The 19,639-nt window shown below is 43.5% G+C and overlaps 1 protein-coding gene across 5 annotated transcripts in view; it reads right to left on the minus strand.

Moving 5' to 3' along the window:
- Positions 1-18,593, minus strand: part of nlgn3a (neuroligin 3a) — a gene marked incomplete at both ends in the record, with an annotated part of 92,383 nt that extends 73,790 nt beyond the window's left edge. Inside the window, 3 exons of one of the 5 annotated variants that reach the window (XM_079228212.1) lie at positions 6,841-6,900; positions 17,007-17,066; positions 18,122-18,593. In XM_079228212.1, the coding sequence (XP_079084338.1) occupies positions 6,841-6,900; positions 17,007-17,066; positions 18,122-18,593 (592 nt within the window). Of the gene's footprint in view, positions 1-6,828; positions 6,901-17,006; positions 17,067-18,113 lie in introns of all 5 variants that reach the window. The other 4 variants (XM_079228215.1, XM_079228213.1, XM_079228214.1 and 1 more) reach the window with 4 other exon arrangements.
- Between the last annotated feature and the right edge of the window lie 1,046 nt (positions 18,594-19,639).

Raw genomic sequence — 19,639 nt, forward strand, 5'->3', positions numbered from 1 at the left:
TCACTCCTGCTCCCCCCGTGTTCTGTGTAGCTTCTCGCCTTCCCCTCCCTCACTTTGTATCACTTTCACTCACAGACGCTCCCCTGTCTCTCCCGCCTTCCCTCCATCTCTGTCCAACTCCCTGCCTCTCTCCCCCCTAAGCCCTGAGAGTAGTGAGAATGAGATGGGGTGGGAGGGTAAAGAGTGAGGAAGATAGAGAGAGATAGAGAGAGAGTGTGATAGAGAGAGAGAGTGAGAGAGAGAGAGAGAGAGAGACGAAGACAGATCAGAAGGAAGTACAAAATAGAAAGGACAGAAAGGAATAAAGATATAACACAGAAGGAGAGAAAATGTAAAAAAAGAGAGAAAGCAATGGTCTCAGATATAAAATGGTGGTATTGTATTCTGGTTGCTATAGTGACTGAGAGCCAAAATTCTAAACCCTCAAGAACAGCTAATCGCAGACCACATCCTGCACAGCCTGATCTGCATCCATCTGCAGGCACTGCTCGTCGTCATGCACCCCATCACATTAGCATGCCTAACACCGAGGACAACTACTTAAATGCATTTAGTAGAGACACGGTTTTTCTGTAACCTCTATAGCAGAGCTCAGCCTTGATTCACAGGTTTTTTTTTCTCCTGTTATTCCCTTGGTTATTCATGGCCCCGTTACGTTTAAAAGCAAAACCATAACTTGTATATGATGTGGCCTTATTTATGGCTTCCTTTATCTTGCTGGTATCTGAGAGGGCTACACAGTGAAATGTGATTTACGGCTGACACTTCTCTATGCACACACTTATCTTCTACAAGAGGAGGAGGGGATGCATGGGGTGAGGAAGCATGAAAGGTTCAGTCAGAGAGGGGAAAAAGGGGGAAGAAAGGGAGAAAAACAGCATATCCTACACAAGCTACTCAAACAAATGGGCCACAGATACAAGGGGGATGGCATAGAGGAAGACGGAGCAGGGGGCAGAAATAAGAAAAAGAGATTAGTCATGTCAATGTTATCAGTCACCTCTTTTGTTGATTCACATCAGGTCTCCATGACAACAGTTAAATCCCTTAGGGAGAGCGACACAAAACATTGAAGCTTCACTTGTTCTAATCTATTTATTGTCTTGATCTGATGTGGGCGGTGTCACACAGATATGATATAGAGTTCTCACTCACTCTGATTTGTGTCAGAGGAAAATATTCATGCAACAGATCCCAATTGGACTTTGGTTTGAAGTGAGAAATAATAATTCTTTATAGGTACACCCACATGTGGGCAGCAGCACAGCATGATGTGGAGGTAATGAGGTAGGTAGGTCTCCTCAACCAATCATATCAGAGCTTTCTCGGTCGCTGCAAATGGCCTATACAGGTGACTAAGTGGCTACCTCGAAAAGCTGCCTCCTGAGTTACTAGCTTCTCCGAAGGTAAACACATCATTACATCAACACAAGTATTCACAGCATCAACATGTAGCACAGAGCTCTGTGCTAGGAAAGAAACAGTGATATGGTCATTAATGCACACACTAGTATATTTGCAATAGAATCACATGCACAAGTTGAAAATCAAAAATCAAATGAAAAAAAAGGACCAATAAACTCATGTTTTGGTGAAGAAAGAAATCTGTGCGTGATGGAAATGTAGATGAGCGCTGATGTGCAATGAAGAGCGAGCTAAACAGAAACATTATTTATTATAACACATCATTCTCTCTCATGTTCCACTCAATCAGACCACGCAGCGTCTACTATACAGTGACATACACTCCCTACACACATCATACGAACAGCAAATAATTGTATCACAGTAGAGGAAATAAATAAAAAAGTCCTCAGTTCACTGCACCAGCTAGATGGGTTGGGGACAGTCGCACCTACAAATTCATCACAGGGCATGCATTTTAACAGGATGTGAGGAGCACAACCTCTCATAGGTGCATCACAGTGGCTCTGGACTGATTGGAGTGTCAGTGGGAGGCATAACTCAGACCTGAGCTGAGCGTCTAAGTGTTGCTGCTGCAAGTGAAACCCACCAGGAGAGCTGGGACGACTCGTTCCTTCCTCCTCTATCATGTTTTTTATCCCCTACTGTACCTCCACCTTTTTGTCCTTTGCCTTTCCCTCCATTGAAAACAATCGTTCATGTATCTGACATTAAGCGCCCCCAGAAGCGGCTTTGACACTCTGGATCAGGACAGGACAAAGGCGAGTGTGGAGATAAGTGTCGGTGGCATTCACTGTGTCAACACTTGGTAAAACATGGTGTCTGTCAGGAGCTATCAGTGAGGTCTGAGGTGGGGGGGTGGGGAGGGGTGACAATGTCCTGATGTGGCAGGACATGACATGCACCCTACTGTAGTGCTCTTGTCAGGCCAAACTTCACGCTTCACACATGACAAGTCCATTACTGGCCGTGTTCACATTTAAGAGGTGCAATTAATTTAACTGGGGAGCTCCTTGCAAAACAGGCGGTGCAATTACACCGAATTATACAGCAGTTTGTGCCGTTGTACAAGTCACTGACAGTATTCTGAATGTCACCGAACGTCTGCTTAATATTCCCTTTATGTTGAATCAAATCAGATAGCACTGTGTGACCAGGCCTCGGAGGCTGCAGTGAAGAAACACAGAAACACATTTTCTATTTTGGACCTGCAGAAATCGGTGGAAGAAGACCATGGAAAAAAAATGCTGTTGCTATTTCAAACCAGTGGACTTTCAGAGCCTGCACATCCTCAGGAATGATGGGGTGGGCATGAAAAGAGACCTTATAGTTAGAGTATGTCAGACTCCACAACACTTGACATTTTTGAGAGCAACTGAGGTATGACGTGTAAATAAGGAGGAGACGTGTGTGAGAGTGTGCACGTCTGCTATGAATCTCGACATCGGTACAATAAAAGTAATGGGAGGAATGACCTTTGTGTGAAGGTGACTTCCTGCTCCCTCGCTGGTGTGTTTGTGTGTTAAATATGATGTTGGCAACGGGGCAGACAGAGAGCAGTGTGTTTGAGGATAGAGAGAAAAGAGAGGCGGGGATAGACGGCGGCTGAGTGAAATAAAAGGAAAGACACGGTGAGAAGCCTTCCAGGCTATTAGCCAAAGCCTCCTACAGCTGGCAAGGTTCGAGATGAGAGGAAGAGGCTGGAGAGGTGCTGTCATCTCTAAGACTCACGGACAGCTGTTTACTCCTTGAGTGAACGAAGACTACATCTTTAGTCTTTCAAGGAAGCCTGCTGTCGTTGGCGAAAGCCACAAAAGCTGACGTTCGACTGTAAAAAGCCACGAAAGGGTTGAGGACAGCACACCCATAAACGCATTGCAGAAGAGCAAACAATACAAACCTTCGCAGACGAGCAGTGGCATGACAAGGAAAGTGAACTAATTCAAAACCCATCTTCACTCTTGTTCACTTCTCAAGATTTTTCAAAAGCAGCACGTTTTTACATGCTTTTGCCTTGCCAATTATTTCATGCCACTGAAGAGTAAAGGACAAGTGGGGGGAAAAAAAATTGATGACAGCAACAGTCTAAGTCTCCCCATCCTTTGAAATGGCTCAAATGATGCCCTTGTGGAGCAGCCATTAGCAGCAATGCTTATCTTGCAAAGAAGCTGAGCAGCAGTATTCCAAATATCTCTGCATAAATGGGCTTCAAAGGGGCATGATTCCTCAACCTTGCCACATCACAGAGAATAGGATAGTGGAAGAACAGAGAGAATGGTGTGTGAATTGCCCCAACTGTCGATTCACCAGTCTACAGCCTGCCTGAGCTGAGGGCTTTACTGGATGGGGATCCAGTCAGGCCTGTGCAATGGAATTAATGGTAATACCCAGGCAGGTGGAGCTCAGCTCTGCTCCCTGGCACAGCAGCGACAGAGAGGTTCTCCGGGGGAGGGGTATGCGCGTGTGTGTGTTGTCTATTTGGTGCTTGCTTCTAAAGCTTGGAAGCAAGCATTGTTTATGTGTACAAGTGTGCGCGTGTGTGTGCATGCTTCACTGGTTCAAAGGATGCGGGTGTTCATGTCTGAGTGTGTGCAAGCTCACGCTGGGTGGAGGCATTCCTCCTGATTAGACCTGGAGCCTCAAAGTGCCAAATGACAGACAGGCATACACACACATCTATTTTTCATCAGTGGGAGAGGGCCGAGGCAGCAGTGGTGCGAGACACTCTGGAGGTGGAGTATAGGGACGGCTGCCTCTCTCCACCTCACGCTGGGCACAGTACCCCGGCACCACTGCCATGTTCCACCTGGGAGATTTAGCTCCTACACAGACTCTCTCTATTTACATGCCCACCTTTATCTAACGGTAGCAGGTAGGTGATTGAAAGCTTGCGCTACTTTTTTTTTTACATCGCCTCTGTAAAATCAAAATAGAGTCTTGATTGTGGGCCGATGTAAATCGCAGCAACTTGGCCCACGCGCTCGTGTTGCTGGAGGGAGTGTTGCGTAGAATTTTAATGCACTTTTGGGGTGCCTGGGGGGTTTGACTATTGCTCAGACGGACAGGCGGACGGGCACACAAAGGCACAGATAGAAAGACACATGCAGAGACGGATCGGCAGCAAAGAGAGCCTCTGGGACAGCCAGCGGACAAAGTGAGATATACAGTGTTAAAAAAAGTAATTATATTCCCAGCTACAATTAAAGTTTTTATTGTCTGTTCCACTGCCTTTTATTGTAAATGTATATATTACTATTCCATTACATATGTTACTTACATTTCTTTGGAGTTGAGAGAAATCCTTTAATGTACCAATATAACTTATTTGGATTTAAGAGGTTGTCTGGAGGGTTATAACAGGCAGGAGGGCGGCTCTAATATGGTGGAGGGAGGGAATTAGCCAAGGATAGACAGACTGCCAACTGAGACAGCATGGTAATGTTGGGATGAACAGACTGAGAGATGGAGGGGGTTAGACAGAGAAACACGACAAGACAGCAGCTCTCTGGACAGAATGTGAATATGTGGATAAGAGGTGCATCCGCTAAAGAGTGAGACAGAGAGAGAGAGACAGAGCGAGAGAGAGAGAGAGAGAGAGAGAGAGAGAGAGTGCCTGTGCTCTGATTCGACTTGGCCTTTAACTGGAATACAAATGTTTGATTGTTATTGGTTGTGTGCAGTACATTTACTGTAGACAAGGAGATTGCTATTACCCTCGGTAATAGTACAGCCACTAGTGCGAGTGGTAGTGTGTCAGAGCTTACAAGGACTTTGTGAGGAGTATTTCTCCTCGCAGAGGTAACAGTCCTCTTTGGGGGGAATTAGGAGGGTGTCACTGAACACTGACTTCATGTGATCGGCCATGTCACTTCGAAACAGACACATTCACCAGAACAAGGAAAATCTTCTGGATCATGTTTCGGGATTGATGGCCAACTCTGTCACACATGCATTAGTTACAGCGCTGTGGCAGAGATTCTGCTGGGACCATATTTGTGCTTCTACGGCGATGCTCTGTAAATAGCATTAGTTGCGCTCAGTAAAGAATAGACTTGTCACATTTTCAGTGAGGCTAGTCTTGCACAACAGCTTGGAGACCAAGCCACTGTGAGCGCATGCAATGACTTGCCAGACAAAGGGATCCGCACTTGTCAGCAATTTTGAACGGACTTAGGGCTACATACACTGACGCGTGCGGGCTTGCTTGAGGGAAGACAAACATACACGTGTGCGCGCAAGTGTACACATAGTCAAGACAAAACTGAAGGCAATTTGGCTTCAGTTGCAACAGCTTGCCCTGGGCCTGAATGAAGAAACACCTGCGTGTCAAAGTGGTGCCATGGCAACGCTTCCTGTTCTCTGATCAAGGCCAGCGAGAGGCTTCTTTCTGGAAGAAGAGCCCACCGGCAAGGAGAAAGGAGCTTCACTTCAAACCCTTAAACATCTGGAAAGGAGCCCGGCCAGTCGGCCTCCAGTGGCTCTAAAGCCGAACGCAGGATATGGCAACTTGGTGTGACGTGCTAGTTTTCCTGCTAAGTAGAAGGTCCGTTAAAGACAGCTTCGCTCCAAACACACAATCTTGCTCACCGAATATTCCCATAATGTGCAAAAGAATCCAATCTGTCCGTAACAAACAGAGTGTACATCAACGGCTTTACCGTGATACCCAACATCGTGCTTGCATCACCTTCCCTACTGTGGCAGAGGAAGACAAGGGCGGGGCGATATCAAGGGTTTGATTTAGATTCAGAGACTTAAGCCGTTTCTGTTGCAGCACAAGAATCGTCTCTCATTCTAATCTCGGCAGAGATCCACCCTGAGCCAGGAATATCCCAAGATAAATATGGAAAGTGAACAATGAGATTGCTGAGCAGCAACTTCCCATTTTCAACACCTCTCGCCTCTAATCCTCTCCAGCAGCACTCCTGAACTGCCGCTCCTCATATAAATCTGCTGGCAGACCCGGTGAACAATCTGATATTACACTGCTGCTCCACTTTCCCCCTGCCACTATAACCACTAAGACAGCGGCTGGCCACACCTTAAGAAGGGGCTCTCACCACTGTAGTCACAGTTGTAGTCCAGCCACTATTTGAGATATTAAAATGAGTCAATCCGGGCTTCGTTATCTAGACAGCTACGAGGTCCCATTGGACTCCGAAGCCAAACATTCTTGTCATTGATTGAATTTTGAGGCTTCGACACAGGAGACTTCACATTCACTCACACAGTCGAACATTTGATCAAAGACAACATTGTTCAACAGATTGTAATGTGACCGGGGTGCTTGATGATTGCATTTGCGATTAGAAAACACAAATAAATCAAACAGAAAAAAACTAAAATGATCAGAAAACTGTGACATTTTTAGAAGAAAAGAAATCATGCACCATCTTTGTTCACCATGGAAAATACCTTCATCTTCATCACCGTCGTTATCCGATAAATCCTCGCCCTGTTTTTTTGCATTGGCCCCTGTTATTGAAGCAGGGAGAGACATAGAAAGGCACAAGGAAATTCAAAATAGCATGTTTGGCAACACACAGATGGGAAAAAAGGTAATTCAATAAAAATATGTATTTGAGACCACATTTAAGCGACATACAATGTTAATTCAAATACAAATTTCCCATTAGAACATTTGGCAGTGGACAATTTCACCACATACAAAAAGAGAAACGTTTACATGTTTTAATAGTATACAGATTACATAAATTTGTTCTCACAATGTACAAATCAAAACATAGAAGGTACCTCAACATACCATATAATAATTGGAGCAAAGTCATACACCACTGGCAGTTTCAGAATTATTATTATTTTTTTTTCAGGAAAACTCTCTGAATCCAATCATATTCATTTGTGGAACGACACTATCGGCTAAAAATTTTTTTTTTAGAAATAATGAATGACTTTGGCCTTTTGAGCAGGGTTTTAGTGTGAAGACTTTACTGCACCTTTCATTAATTTCTAACTCGGCCATCCAAAGACCATGTAAAGACAAATGTGGTGACTGCAAATTAAAGAATATAAAAATCAGGATGCAGGAAACAGAGTTTTTTAAGTAAAAAAAACATGTGCAGCTTCCCTTGAGGTGGTGGAGATTTGAATAAATCATAAGACTGCATGTATTATGTATACTCAGTGATGTGTGCAGTCACTTCAGCTCGTCTCTTTGCCCTAAACAGTCGGTAATATGTCGTTGTCCTTGTGCTACATGTTAGTATGAAAATCTAGAACCCTAGGGTGCATGCACACCATGTCAAATATAGTGAACAAGCCCTGTCTTGACCTACTGCTCACACAGTGCTATTCTAAACTGATTAGTCTGATATCCATGTGTAATCATTTTTAATGCCCACCAGCAGCGAGGCTTAAGGATTTCATTGCATGCTTGTCAGTTGGCTAAACACATCAGTCTATGTATTCAACAATTGATCACCTTCTGACAATAATTGAAAGAAATATGGTATTTTATTTTACAGTTTTAGTGATACCCTGACCTTTTATCGAGCACCACTGTCAGTTCAGATTTTCCTCCTGAGCAGTTCTTGACACAGTAAATCCTAATGTTTTTGTGACCTTGGACTTTTCCTCTGGTGCAATCACTAGGCCACTATGAATACAAATTAATATCAAAATCTAATGGGCTTTCTGTCAGGGAATTTGTTGAAGCATTTATGATTCCATAATATGTCTAGCGTTTCTCAAAGTGTTGAAACAAAAATAACCTCATCTCACATCATGTGGCTGTTGATTGAGCTGTCATCCGCTAACTATATTGGTCATGGGACATGATACGTCAGGATCTAGGTGCCTCCATGGCTAAACAATTGGGGAAACCCTGGTCGCTTGCTACCCTTTAACCAGAGTATAATTTGTTTCTTCAAGACAGCTAATAGCCTGCATACCATTAAATTAGCTGTGGATATGCATGGTCCCTAAGATGATGCACAAACAGGGCAATGTGGGGAAATCCTTTTGGCGAAGTGGCCAAATGCTGCATTGCAAGTGATGAGCTGCGGCCCGGAAGACTCTTTGAATGATCACAATGTCAAATGTTACATTAATGAATTCCTTAAAAGTCACTGAGTCTTTAAAACTACTATTTCCGTCATTCATGTGGGCAAGCCAGCCTGGCATAGGCACCAGTTAAATAGCTTTTATTTTAATGAATGCACCTCTCTGTTTGAACACCTCATCCATTGTTAATTGAAAGTTGCAATATATTGCATTATGTAACAGGCCATGCAACAGTGTCATGACATTTACTGAGTAAATTCAAGCTCTTTAAGTAGAGAAGCCTGAATGTGTTGACTCCACAGTCTGTGCGGTGACCTTGTTCAGTGTAATAAATAGGCACGATGAATAATGCAGTCTGTATCTGTATGGGCAGCTGTATCAGCTTTAGACAAGCAAACATAATCATAAGACTATAAGCAATAGCTGAAACAGGTTATTGGACTAATGTTGCAACAGCAAGTTGTGGAAGATGGTGTGGAAGGTTGTGTAAATCTGTATTAGCCATTGGAAAGGGTAAAGTGAATGGCTTGCCAGGTATGGTAATATAATCAAAATGTATAATCCATGAACAACATACAATATTAAAGACTTTGTTTGCATGTGTCACTACGTGAACCAGGTGGCTATTAGTGTTCGAGTTGAATGGGGTGTGTTGTTTCTGTTTCTCTGAAATGTTTAATATTTTGTATGAGACTGAACAGAAATATGGCGTCCATGTTACAAAGTAATCCACCTGGAATGTACGCTTGCAGCTATTTAATTGGCCAACACAGCACCTTGACAAAAAACTTTGCAGCAGAAAAATGAGCCAATCTCAATTTTTCAGCGTTTACTCCTGAAGCCCTCTGCATTGGCACCCCTGCCAATACAGTGATCTCATTGTGTGTATGGGGGCTGCATTGTTTCACTAAGTGTCAGTCTAAAAATGGCTTCAGTGTCAGAGTTTGGCAGGTATAGCGCTTTAAAGCTGAACAAATGTCATAGCAGCAACAGGTCAGTCAAAAGCATATTCCTTGTGCAGGGAGTGACTGGATTTTCCTAAAAACAATATTTAGACTCATACAAAAATAATCCCTCTCATTCATCACTTATGAAGTGTGTGGCGGAGTCTGTATCTGCAGGGACCCTGCCCCATTATTGTGCTGCGTTTAGGTCATTTCTGGGCATCAACCTAAAAATGTAGCGAGCACGTGCCAGATTGTAAGCACTGCACGCCATCCAAGAGGAGGCTGGGGACATGGCAGACACAGCGACAGAAGAAAATAAACGAATAAAGCGAGGCAAAGCGCCAAGCGGGAAAAAGCTCGTTCCAAAAAAAAAGAGTGACTCTGGGGTCAGCTGCAGGCGACAAATCCTACTCATTCTGCCTAAAAGCTATCAGATGTCATGTCTCTCTCATGTGGGCTACAAGCGACCTACGCTTTAGCAGAATAACAGCCAGCACCCAAACACAGATGCCTCACCTGCTGAAACAGGCTCCTTTATGCCTTGTTAGTGATTGCAGTTATTCTCGCGTTCACTGTGCCGTTGACATGGCAAAGCAGTGGTGGTATTGAGTGATTCAGACAGACATAGATTGGATGGCAGGTGTCGACAGGGAAGCTCTGTCACTTTGAATCATGTTGTCTGTAGGTCTGTGTGTGTCAAATGCTGGATCTATAACAGGAGCTTCAAATGTAACGCCCTCAGTGACTCAGCAAAGAAGCCTATATTTGACCTTGACTCTTTAAAAGTGATGCCGCAGTGAAAGAGTGTGACATTAAAATCAAATACAATGAATTGACAAGTCTCATTGTTGAACGAGCCTCCAGGAGATGACATTTGCATCTCTTCAAAACAGGTGGCATCGAGAATAACAGCTTTTATTCATGTTCCTTGACAAGCAAAATAGAAACCTGTTGCATTTAACAAATCAGGTTCAAAGAAGAAGCGTTTGATGGGCTTACTTGTCACATAAAAGCTGTTGGAATTGAACATTTTCAGCAGGATAGAATTCCAAACAAAAGACGCAAGTATTTGGCGGTAGAATTTAACATGAATAAACCAAAGCATACACACACACTCACACACACACACACACACACACACACACACACACACACACACACACACACACACACACTGATATAGAGTACTCTGAGCCCCTCGAGACTACTTGAATGAATCCAAAATTCACTCAATACATCGTGGAAGGGCTGAATGTTAACTGCCTTTCCTTTGCTGGAAAAAGGTTCGCTGACAATAGATGGGCCTTAGAGTTAAATATCAGAAAGGTCAGAATGTGGAAGGGGACTTAGTGAAATGTGAAATGTTGCAGCCTTGACAATTTAGAGCAGTTATATTCGGTCTCTAATCCTCAGGTGGCCATTTTTCTCTTTCAGAGTGCCGGATCCGTCTCTCTTCCTGTTTCTCTGCTCTCTGTGTCCCTCTTTCTCTCTTTCTGTGTCTGTCTCCAACTCTCTCAATCCGTCTCCCAGTGTAGAGGTTAAGGAACAGCTTGGGAGGGACACATAAGAGAGAATGATGGAGAATGCAGCTAAAAGGTTAAGGAGGCTGTAATCCTGCAGTAAAGGACAGCCAAAACTCACACTGCGCTTCAGCTGTTTCCAAAATACAAAAAGAAAAACAAATAGAAGGCAGCCAAGTTGTCTTTCTTCCTGTATACAGCTCGATAATGGAAAGAGACATGTTTAACAGAGACCACGGGCTTCTGAGTGTGGTGGCAGTCCAACCTCTGTTCTCGATCCCTAATGAACCATTTATTTCCCATATTAGGAGAACAAAAAAGACTGCGCTGCACAAATATTTCACAGAAACAATCAAGACTCACTAGGCTTTCGGCATCTTAATCTTCTGTAAGACAAAACAGTCATTTAAGTATCTGCTGCACCGCAGCAGTGACTGAATAGGGTATGCATCATTACTAATTTCCGATGCATTCAACGCCGTTGAAAGCTAGAACAATGCAGGTATGCAGCCTTCAACACAGTTGGTGGCGGTAATACATCAAGAAATGTGGGAAAACACAGCCAAAGGCAGTGAAGGAGAATACTGTAAGCAAGCAAGCATGGATGTAAACGCTGCTCATTTTAAAAAATGAAAGGAATCAGGAGACAAATGCTCTCAAAGAACGTGTTGAACCTCAGGGATGCAACAATGTGTTTTGGTAAGAAATACTAAATGTATAGATAACCTTTATTTGTTTACAAGTCAACTTCGTCAGGGACCGCAATCTCCACGACAAATGGCGAAAAAATCCCAAAGATACAAAATATATTAGTTTGAATTGCAAGAGGATTTGTCTAAACGTATGCATGTTATGGTGCAGCCATGAATGGCCGATTTGTTAAATCAATTTAAAGGAGAAAATTAAGGGGAAATTAGGGATCAAGAACATGGCTCTAAGCTAACAGAGATCCCAGAATCAACAAATAAATTGTGTTTTCAATTTAACAGGGCTTTAAGACCCCACAGGCGGTGTCCTCGATTCCTTTTTAGGTTGGGGTAAACAAGAGAGATATTGAGCTTTGGATTGACTGGGGAAGCTGGACAGCACAGCGGCATGAGGCTTCTGAATAGGGACTTCCTGCTTAGGTCGCGTCTTGCATCTCAAGTCAGAGCGACTGGATGTGCCACTGGCTGGTTACAGCCCTCACTCGCTGGGGTCATAAACTGTCCCGGATAGACGATCACAGGAGATCATGCAGTCATTTTCTGTCAAACAAAAGCAGACATCTGCTCGGTGTTCAAATCACACCGGCCAATATTTGTTCTCGTCTTCTTGGAAAGTTTTTGTGCTGTCTGCTTGGCGTACAGATTTCCTCAGCAGCACCCGGGGAGCAGCCCCTCCTTCCCCCGCAGCAGGGTTGAGTCGGCCAACCAACGGGATTATCATGGTGTGCTACTGACTGCTATGGCCCAGACGCAGTCTCTCCAAGATCGGGGGCCCTGTCTTTCACAGCTCTCTAGAATCTGGAGGTCATCTGTTTAAGATGACAAAAAAAATGTCCAGTGTTTCTGCTCTGGGATACTTAATCTACAGGTTTGGCAACTGATGGGTCTGTTCAGTACTGGCACCGGGCTGCGTAACACATGGCAGGCTGCTGCCTGTGAGGGCTGCATAAGAATGATATTTGAGTGGGCCAAATCAAGCCAAAATGTACAACAGATTTTGTTGCACTTATCTCAAATAGACTCATGATGAGGGATGATTTTCGGAGTCAGGAAGTGTGATCTCAGAGTGTCTCTCGGAGGCTGTGTTATTCAGAGAGACCAGGTTGTTGAAGGACTCTCAGGACATTTTTTTACAAGAGGGTGAGGGGCGGTAAAAGAGACATAATCTAAAACCCCATAGAAAATAATTTCCATTACATAAACGGGCGGCATGCGGTAAGTGCACCTTATCACCGGAACCTCAATGATCTCATCAAAAGTGCTTGATTTCACAGCAAAGTAAAGTCTGTCAATCAACTTAACAGTGTAAACCTTTTTTTTTAAAGATACCGGTTGACCTCATCAGGGTGCGTCCTCGCAAAATTGACCCGTCTCGAGCCGATTTAGCACTCCTGAGGCTGAATAGTGCTTAGCTGTGTCCCCGCACATCATTAGCCCTCTCTTCACTCCATTCACTCTGACTCAGAGAAGAGAAAATGACTGAGTGATAAAACCAAGGCTCCGGTTGCCTGCTGCTTAGCGCCCTGGGTGCGCACTATACGGCCACTTCAGAGGGAGCCGTGTGCTATGGTGCTGATCTTGCAAACGAGACTACCTGCGAGGACATCTTGGACTGCTTGCTTGCTTGGACTCTTGCTGCTCTAGTCTAGCAGGGGTAAGGCACAGCCATTCTCAAAATTGCATTTTAGTAAGTGCAAACAATAATTTGTTTCTGAACAAAGAGCAATGCTCTGTGGATTTTACACAAGCAATATTAGCCGCACAACAAGCCCTAGCTCTGAATACCAACCAATCATACTGGAATTAGCTACATCAACTGTAATTTTGTCTTGAGCCTTCCATTATTTTTGGAAAGAGTGTGTCTTTGATCTTTTGTCAGGGCACTACTGTGCGGTTTAAGAGCTTTCCTCCTATTTAATGGAGGAAAATTATCCACATCTTTGATATCAGCGCATTACGTGGCTTCACAATGCCCAGCATGAGGGTAATAGCACAGGATCTATAAGGCAGACTTTCTCAATCTTGTTCAACCTCTAAGTGAGATGAGAATTATTTCTTTAAAACCAAATTCTACATATATATTCTTACCACCGATCTTCTAGATTTACACAAGCTCTCCGCTGTACAAATCATCACATACTGGCTTCTTGTCTCGTAAAACAGAAGAATCACATGTGATGCATTTTACAAGGTTCGTGGCTGGCGTACAATATCTTTCTCACTCGATAAGCATCACCAGTGCAACAAAGGTGCTTCAGACTATGTAAGAGGGCCATTTACCTGTCACAACTGCATACTGTTGCTTGGCAATAATTATACAACAGTTTCATCAATAGTCAAATGTCATAGTTCAGATGAAGCACATTCATAGATATATGGATTGCAGAATAGGTAGTATTATTGGATCTCAGTGCTGCATTCGACACGGTTGATCATGACATACTACAAGACACACTGAAAGTCTGGGTAGGACTCTCTGGCGCAGCACTTAACTGGTTTGAATCCTACTTGAAGGACCGACAATACTTTGTGTCGGTAGCTAATTACACATCAGAGCTGACTAGGATGACATGTGGTGTTCCCCAAGGTTCAATACTGGGGCCTCTTCTGTTCAACATCTACATGCTTCCACTGGCTCAGATTATAAAAAACAACAAAGTGTGTAATCATAATTATGCAGATGACACACAACTCTACATAACTATATCACCAGGGGATTATAGTCCCTTACAAGGGTTGGCTAAATGCATTGAAGAAATCAATAACTGGATGTGCCAGAATTTTCTTCAATTAAATCAAGATAAAACAGAAGTAAGTTATGTTTTTGGTCCCAAGGACGAACGATTGAAAGTCAGTGCTCAGCTTCAATCACTAATGTTAAAAACCTCAAACCAAGCCAGAAATCTAGGTGTAGTTATGGATTCAGACCTCAACCTGAACAGCCATATCAAGACAATTACAAAATCAGCCTATTATCACCTGAAGAATATATCAATGGTTAGAGGACTTATGTCTCAAAAGGATTTGGAGAAACTTGTCCATGCATTTATCTTCAGCAGACCTGACTACTGTAACGGTGTGTTCACAGGCCTCTGTAAAAAGTCAATCAGAAAGCTGCAGCTGATTCAGAACGCTGCAGCTCGAGTCCTCACTAAGACCAGGAAAGTGGATCACATCACTCCAGTTCTGAGGTCTTTGCACTGGCTCCCTGTCAAACAAAGAATTGACTTTAAAATCCTGCTGCTGGTTTATAAAGCACTGAATGGTTTAGGGCCTAAGTATGTTTGTGATCTGCTGCTACCTTATGAACCATCCAGACCACTCAGGTCGTCTGGGACGGGTCTACTTTCTGTTCCAAGAGTCAGAACTAAACATGGAGAAGCAGCGTTCAGCTTTTCTGCTCCACATATCTGGAACAAGGTCCCGGAAAGCTGCAGGTCTGCTGAGACCCTCAGCTCCTTTAAGTCCAGATTGAAGACTTTTCTGTTTGCTGCTGCCTTCAACTGAACCAGATTAAATTACTGCATCTCACTACTGCATTTTATTTCTTAAACTGCATTGCAACTTTTATTCAACTTTTATTTTTTATTTTGCTTTTTCACTGATTTAATGTTTTCTTAACTGTTTTTATATCTGCATTATGTTTTGATGCTTTTAATGGTTTTATGTGAAGCACTTTGAATCGCCTTGTTGTTGAAATGTGCTATACAAATAAACTTGCCTTGCCTTGCCTTGCCTAGTGGAGGCGTTATTACTACTGAATTTGCACAGTGTGTGTATGACTTTACTATACAGGTCTCTATTGAAAAACTTTAATTAGAAAACATGTACCCTTAATTAATTACCAATTATATGGATTTGACTCAACTATTAATATTCAAATATTTAATGAGAGATGTTATTCCCAATTCAGGCTGAATTTGTCAAACAAGAATGTAACTTTCTTGCTGGAAACATTTAACCAAAACCAACATTTGAGGTAGTGCTTGCTTTGCCTAAGAAGGATAAATGATTCTTCATTTGCTCTGCTAATTCAACATAAGACAAGATTAGTAGAAGCAGTTTTAAAAAACGGTGCAGTTGAAATAAAAAAAGAATTTCCAGCAACCTTTGTGAATAAAGCAACGGAGGAACTATGCAACAATCATCTTTCTGCACAGTAATGTGTCACAAAACCAACATATAAAACTCGTGATAAACCATTTTCTCATTACCAAACATGGGGGAGATAATTGAAAAAAATCCAAGTGGAAGGGGGAATATTAAAGAGATATTTCTGTGTCTATTCCACAACTGGGACTAATTCGGAAGCACATGTGTCTGGAGGGCCAGTCTTTCTCTCACGAAATTGGTTTACCAAAACAGAGTGTATGAGCGCACAGAGTGAGGCCAATAGCTGCCTTCTGCCTCCATGGAAATCAACAGCAGAGGTCTCGCAGCTGAAGCAGAATCTTTACTGTGGCGCGAGACATGCTCTTCGTCTGCAGGCTACTCGTAAGGTCCTCTACTGCCTTCAGGCAGGAGGAGAGAATTAGCCCTCTGTTGTTACAACAGTGAGATTGTAGCTGCTGCTAATGAAATTGGACTGCGTTTCTCGCGGCTGTGAGCATTTGCCACATGGATAGATGAAAGCTGTCATGCCAATAAAACACCCCACCAGCCCCTATTTGAACAATTGTGAATCATAAATTCAAGAGAGAGGTGGCCCTCCACTTTTTTGTGTAAATTTAATCAACTGCTGAGGCTCCGACGCTTTCAGGTGTCATGTTTGACAAATACTTCCAATAAGCTGGTGTCTTAAGTGCTGTCAGAGCCGTCTGAAACATGACTAAAGTTCTTTGCATACCAAGTCAAATTTTATCTTCTAGTGTTACAAAACAGCACTCGTGCCTCTGATTTAATCAACAGTTGTGTTTGAATCAAAGAGGATTACACTCTAAACATGAACAAGCCATACAATCATGTAAAAAAAAAAAAAAAAAAATAGATGTTATTCTCAGACATCACGATCTATAGTTTGACAATGCATCATTATTTATTTAGAGACCTGCATCTTTGCTCCTTGACACACACTCGCAAAACCATACTTCAGCATGCACCCCCCCCCTCCCCCCCCCCCCCCCCCCCCCCCACACACACACACACACACACACACGTGCAACACAACCACCCGCTCATCTCTCACATTCATGTCAAGGTTGATCTGAGTCACAAGTCCCACGTTCATCCCAATTAGCACTTTGATTTGGGAGTTGACAGGTGGTGATATTGGCGGCTTTGGAAGGATGCACCCATCATTTTCCTCTCTCTTTCAATCTCTCAATTCCTTTCTTTCGTTCCGTGTTGGCTTTCTCTTTGTCTCTCCTTTTTTTTTTTTTACATACCTCCTTTTCTACACATTTTCTTGTTGGGTTTCCTGGCACATTCCTTGGATATTCTTTTGACTGTAAAATGAATGGAAAAACTACAAAATAACAGAGAGCTCTGGAAAAGATCGCATGTGACATGCAACAACTCAGACTGAGTCAGACCCCCCCTCCCCCCTCTCTTCACCCTCCGCCTCCCACCCTCCCAGTCATCATCAACAACAAGGACAACAACAGTGGACCTGTTGAGAAAGTAACTGGGGTGTTGCTGCAGAAATATTCCAAAATGGTGGAATGAATTTGCTGCATCCTGGGACACAGGAAGCCCATATTCACATGCACTTCTATTTAAGACCCATTACAGCCACACAGTAGGCAGAGAGGCTACATTTCCAACGTTTTGCAGTTCACATTGTAATCTGAAAAATCAGAGTGTTATTTGACGTTGCCCATTTGATTCTCAGAGCACTTAACATTTCAAGCCTTTTTTTCATGTGTGGGTCTCCTTCAAGTGGTAAAATAATGGTGGCCATTTAGAAGAGTCAACATCAAGACATCTGAAACTTGTGAGACTTTGAGTCACAGTGGAGCCCAATCGTTTAGCTTTGTGCTAGGATAAACCGGATGAAGCAAGGAGAGTAAAGGGTCTTACATAGATCAGGCTGATGCCACAGGCCTCTCGTGTACCAGACAGAATATTTCACCAACCCTACAGTAGTAGATCATTCACTTATGAGGCAGGCTACTAATCGCTAATGGCTAATATTCCCAGAACAGTCAAGACAGTGAGGGTAGGAAGGTGCACCAAGTATATCCAATCTGCTCTTTGTATGATTAGATTTCTTTTTCTTTTTTTTTTAGGTCATATTAATAAGTCATTAAGTCATCAAAAGAGGAACCTCTAACAGTGGTATGGAAAGGGAGAGTTGATGAAAACGACTAAATGAAGGATCAAGTCAAGATGGGAGGTTGAGATGATGGACAAGGACACAGCATGCGCCAGACAACAGGTCATGCTCCGCGCAAAATACAGAGTTGACACAAAATTTGAGAGGAAAGACAGAGCGAGAAGGAGGGAAGAGACAGAATAGTAGGAGGAGAAGTTTGGTTTCCTGTTTACTCGACGCACTCACCATCCTCAGTTGGAACATAGATGTTTAGATAAAGACAATCCTCGTGTTGATCCTGTATGTACGTCGTAACTATATCCAGGTTGAAGGTGAACCATATAGGCATCATGATCTCTGGCACAGCGTTGTGAATATTTTGGGGGCAGACCGGAGCAAAGTGAGTGGCGTTCTTGATCCCTGACCAGGAGGAAGGAGGCTCCGGGGGCATGAAGCGTTTTTCTCCCACGGGGGAGGCGGCGTATGGAACCCCCAGATACTGGTCCACCGGCCCAAGGATCTCACTGGGCAGGGGCACCCTCACCCCTCGGAGTTTGCCATACTGCGTGTTCACAGTGGGGTGGTAGTTCTGACCTCTCACGGCCGGAAAGCACCAACAGAAAGTTAACACCCACAAGGACACATTGAAACTGGTGCAGCTGCGGGCAGCGAGCCAGTTCTGCGAGAGGAGACGACCTCTCCTTGGAGAGAACCACATGGTCCTTGAGAGCGAGTGCGACTGTAATTGACCAACATACAAGCCGGGGCGAACCCCCCTCAGAGCAAACTTCCCGCTCAGCCTTGCAGTCCAGCCACCTGAGGGACAGTCATCAGCTGGGACACTGGAGCCCGCCGGCTTGCAGACGAGGAGAAGCAGTCACAGTTGCGCAGCTCCTCTCTGCAGCGCGTTCCTTATTCAGCGCCCTCGCTCCGCTCGTCAGATCTTCTATCCCGTGCTGCAAGAGAAGAGGACAGGAAAATTAATGACATTTCTCTGACAGCCCACCGGTTTGCAGCTACCATTTTTAGTCAGTCATTTTTATTGACTTGAGGAGTTCTTCTCTGGTTAAACATTGAATAGTTCACATAAACATGACAGAGCTTCATCATCAATCCACATAATCAAGAAGCTGCCTTTGACTTGTATATTGCAATTAAATGCTGGGCAACTTGTCAAGATGTACCTAATAATACTGATAGGAGGAGTGAAATGTGAAAAGCATCAACTGACAGTAAGGAATTATTCTCTGTTTCGAAGGCCAACGATTACGGTAATAGTTTAAGAATAGGTTCATAATGTTTTTTCTTTCATAAAACAAACATCAGATTGGCAGTATGAGCATAATACAGATTAGCTGTAATACTTCCTCCTGTGTATATTGACCATTGAAGATTTCCTCCTTATGTCGAGATCACACGACACCAATTAAGCCAGGATTTTTCCGCTTGCCGACAGTTTTTTGATCTCACGGTCAAAAGCCCCAGATGAAAGCCAAATATGCACTCGCTCGGCGCTCGCGCATTGGCGCTCGAGTGCTATGTGTGAACTGTTCAAAGATGTGAGCTGAAAGTCTCATCGCAGACACATTCCAGATATCAACCATGCTGAGTATCTGGACCTGAGAGCACGAGGCACGGGCTGAGGGGAATCCTGGCAAAGGGGTTGCCTCTAACAGTAGGAGCTTTACTGTATGTGCTGCATTTGCATTACTATCAAAGGGTGTTGGATGTTTTTATAACATAAAACATGACTGATCTACTTAG

This window comes from Taurulus bubalis (assembly GCF_910589615.1).
Source record: "Taurulus bubalis genome assembly, chromosome: 13".
NCBI lineage: Eukaryota > Metazoa > Chordata > Actinopteri > Perciformes > Cottidae > Taurulus > Taurulus bubalis.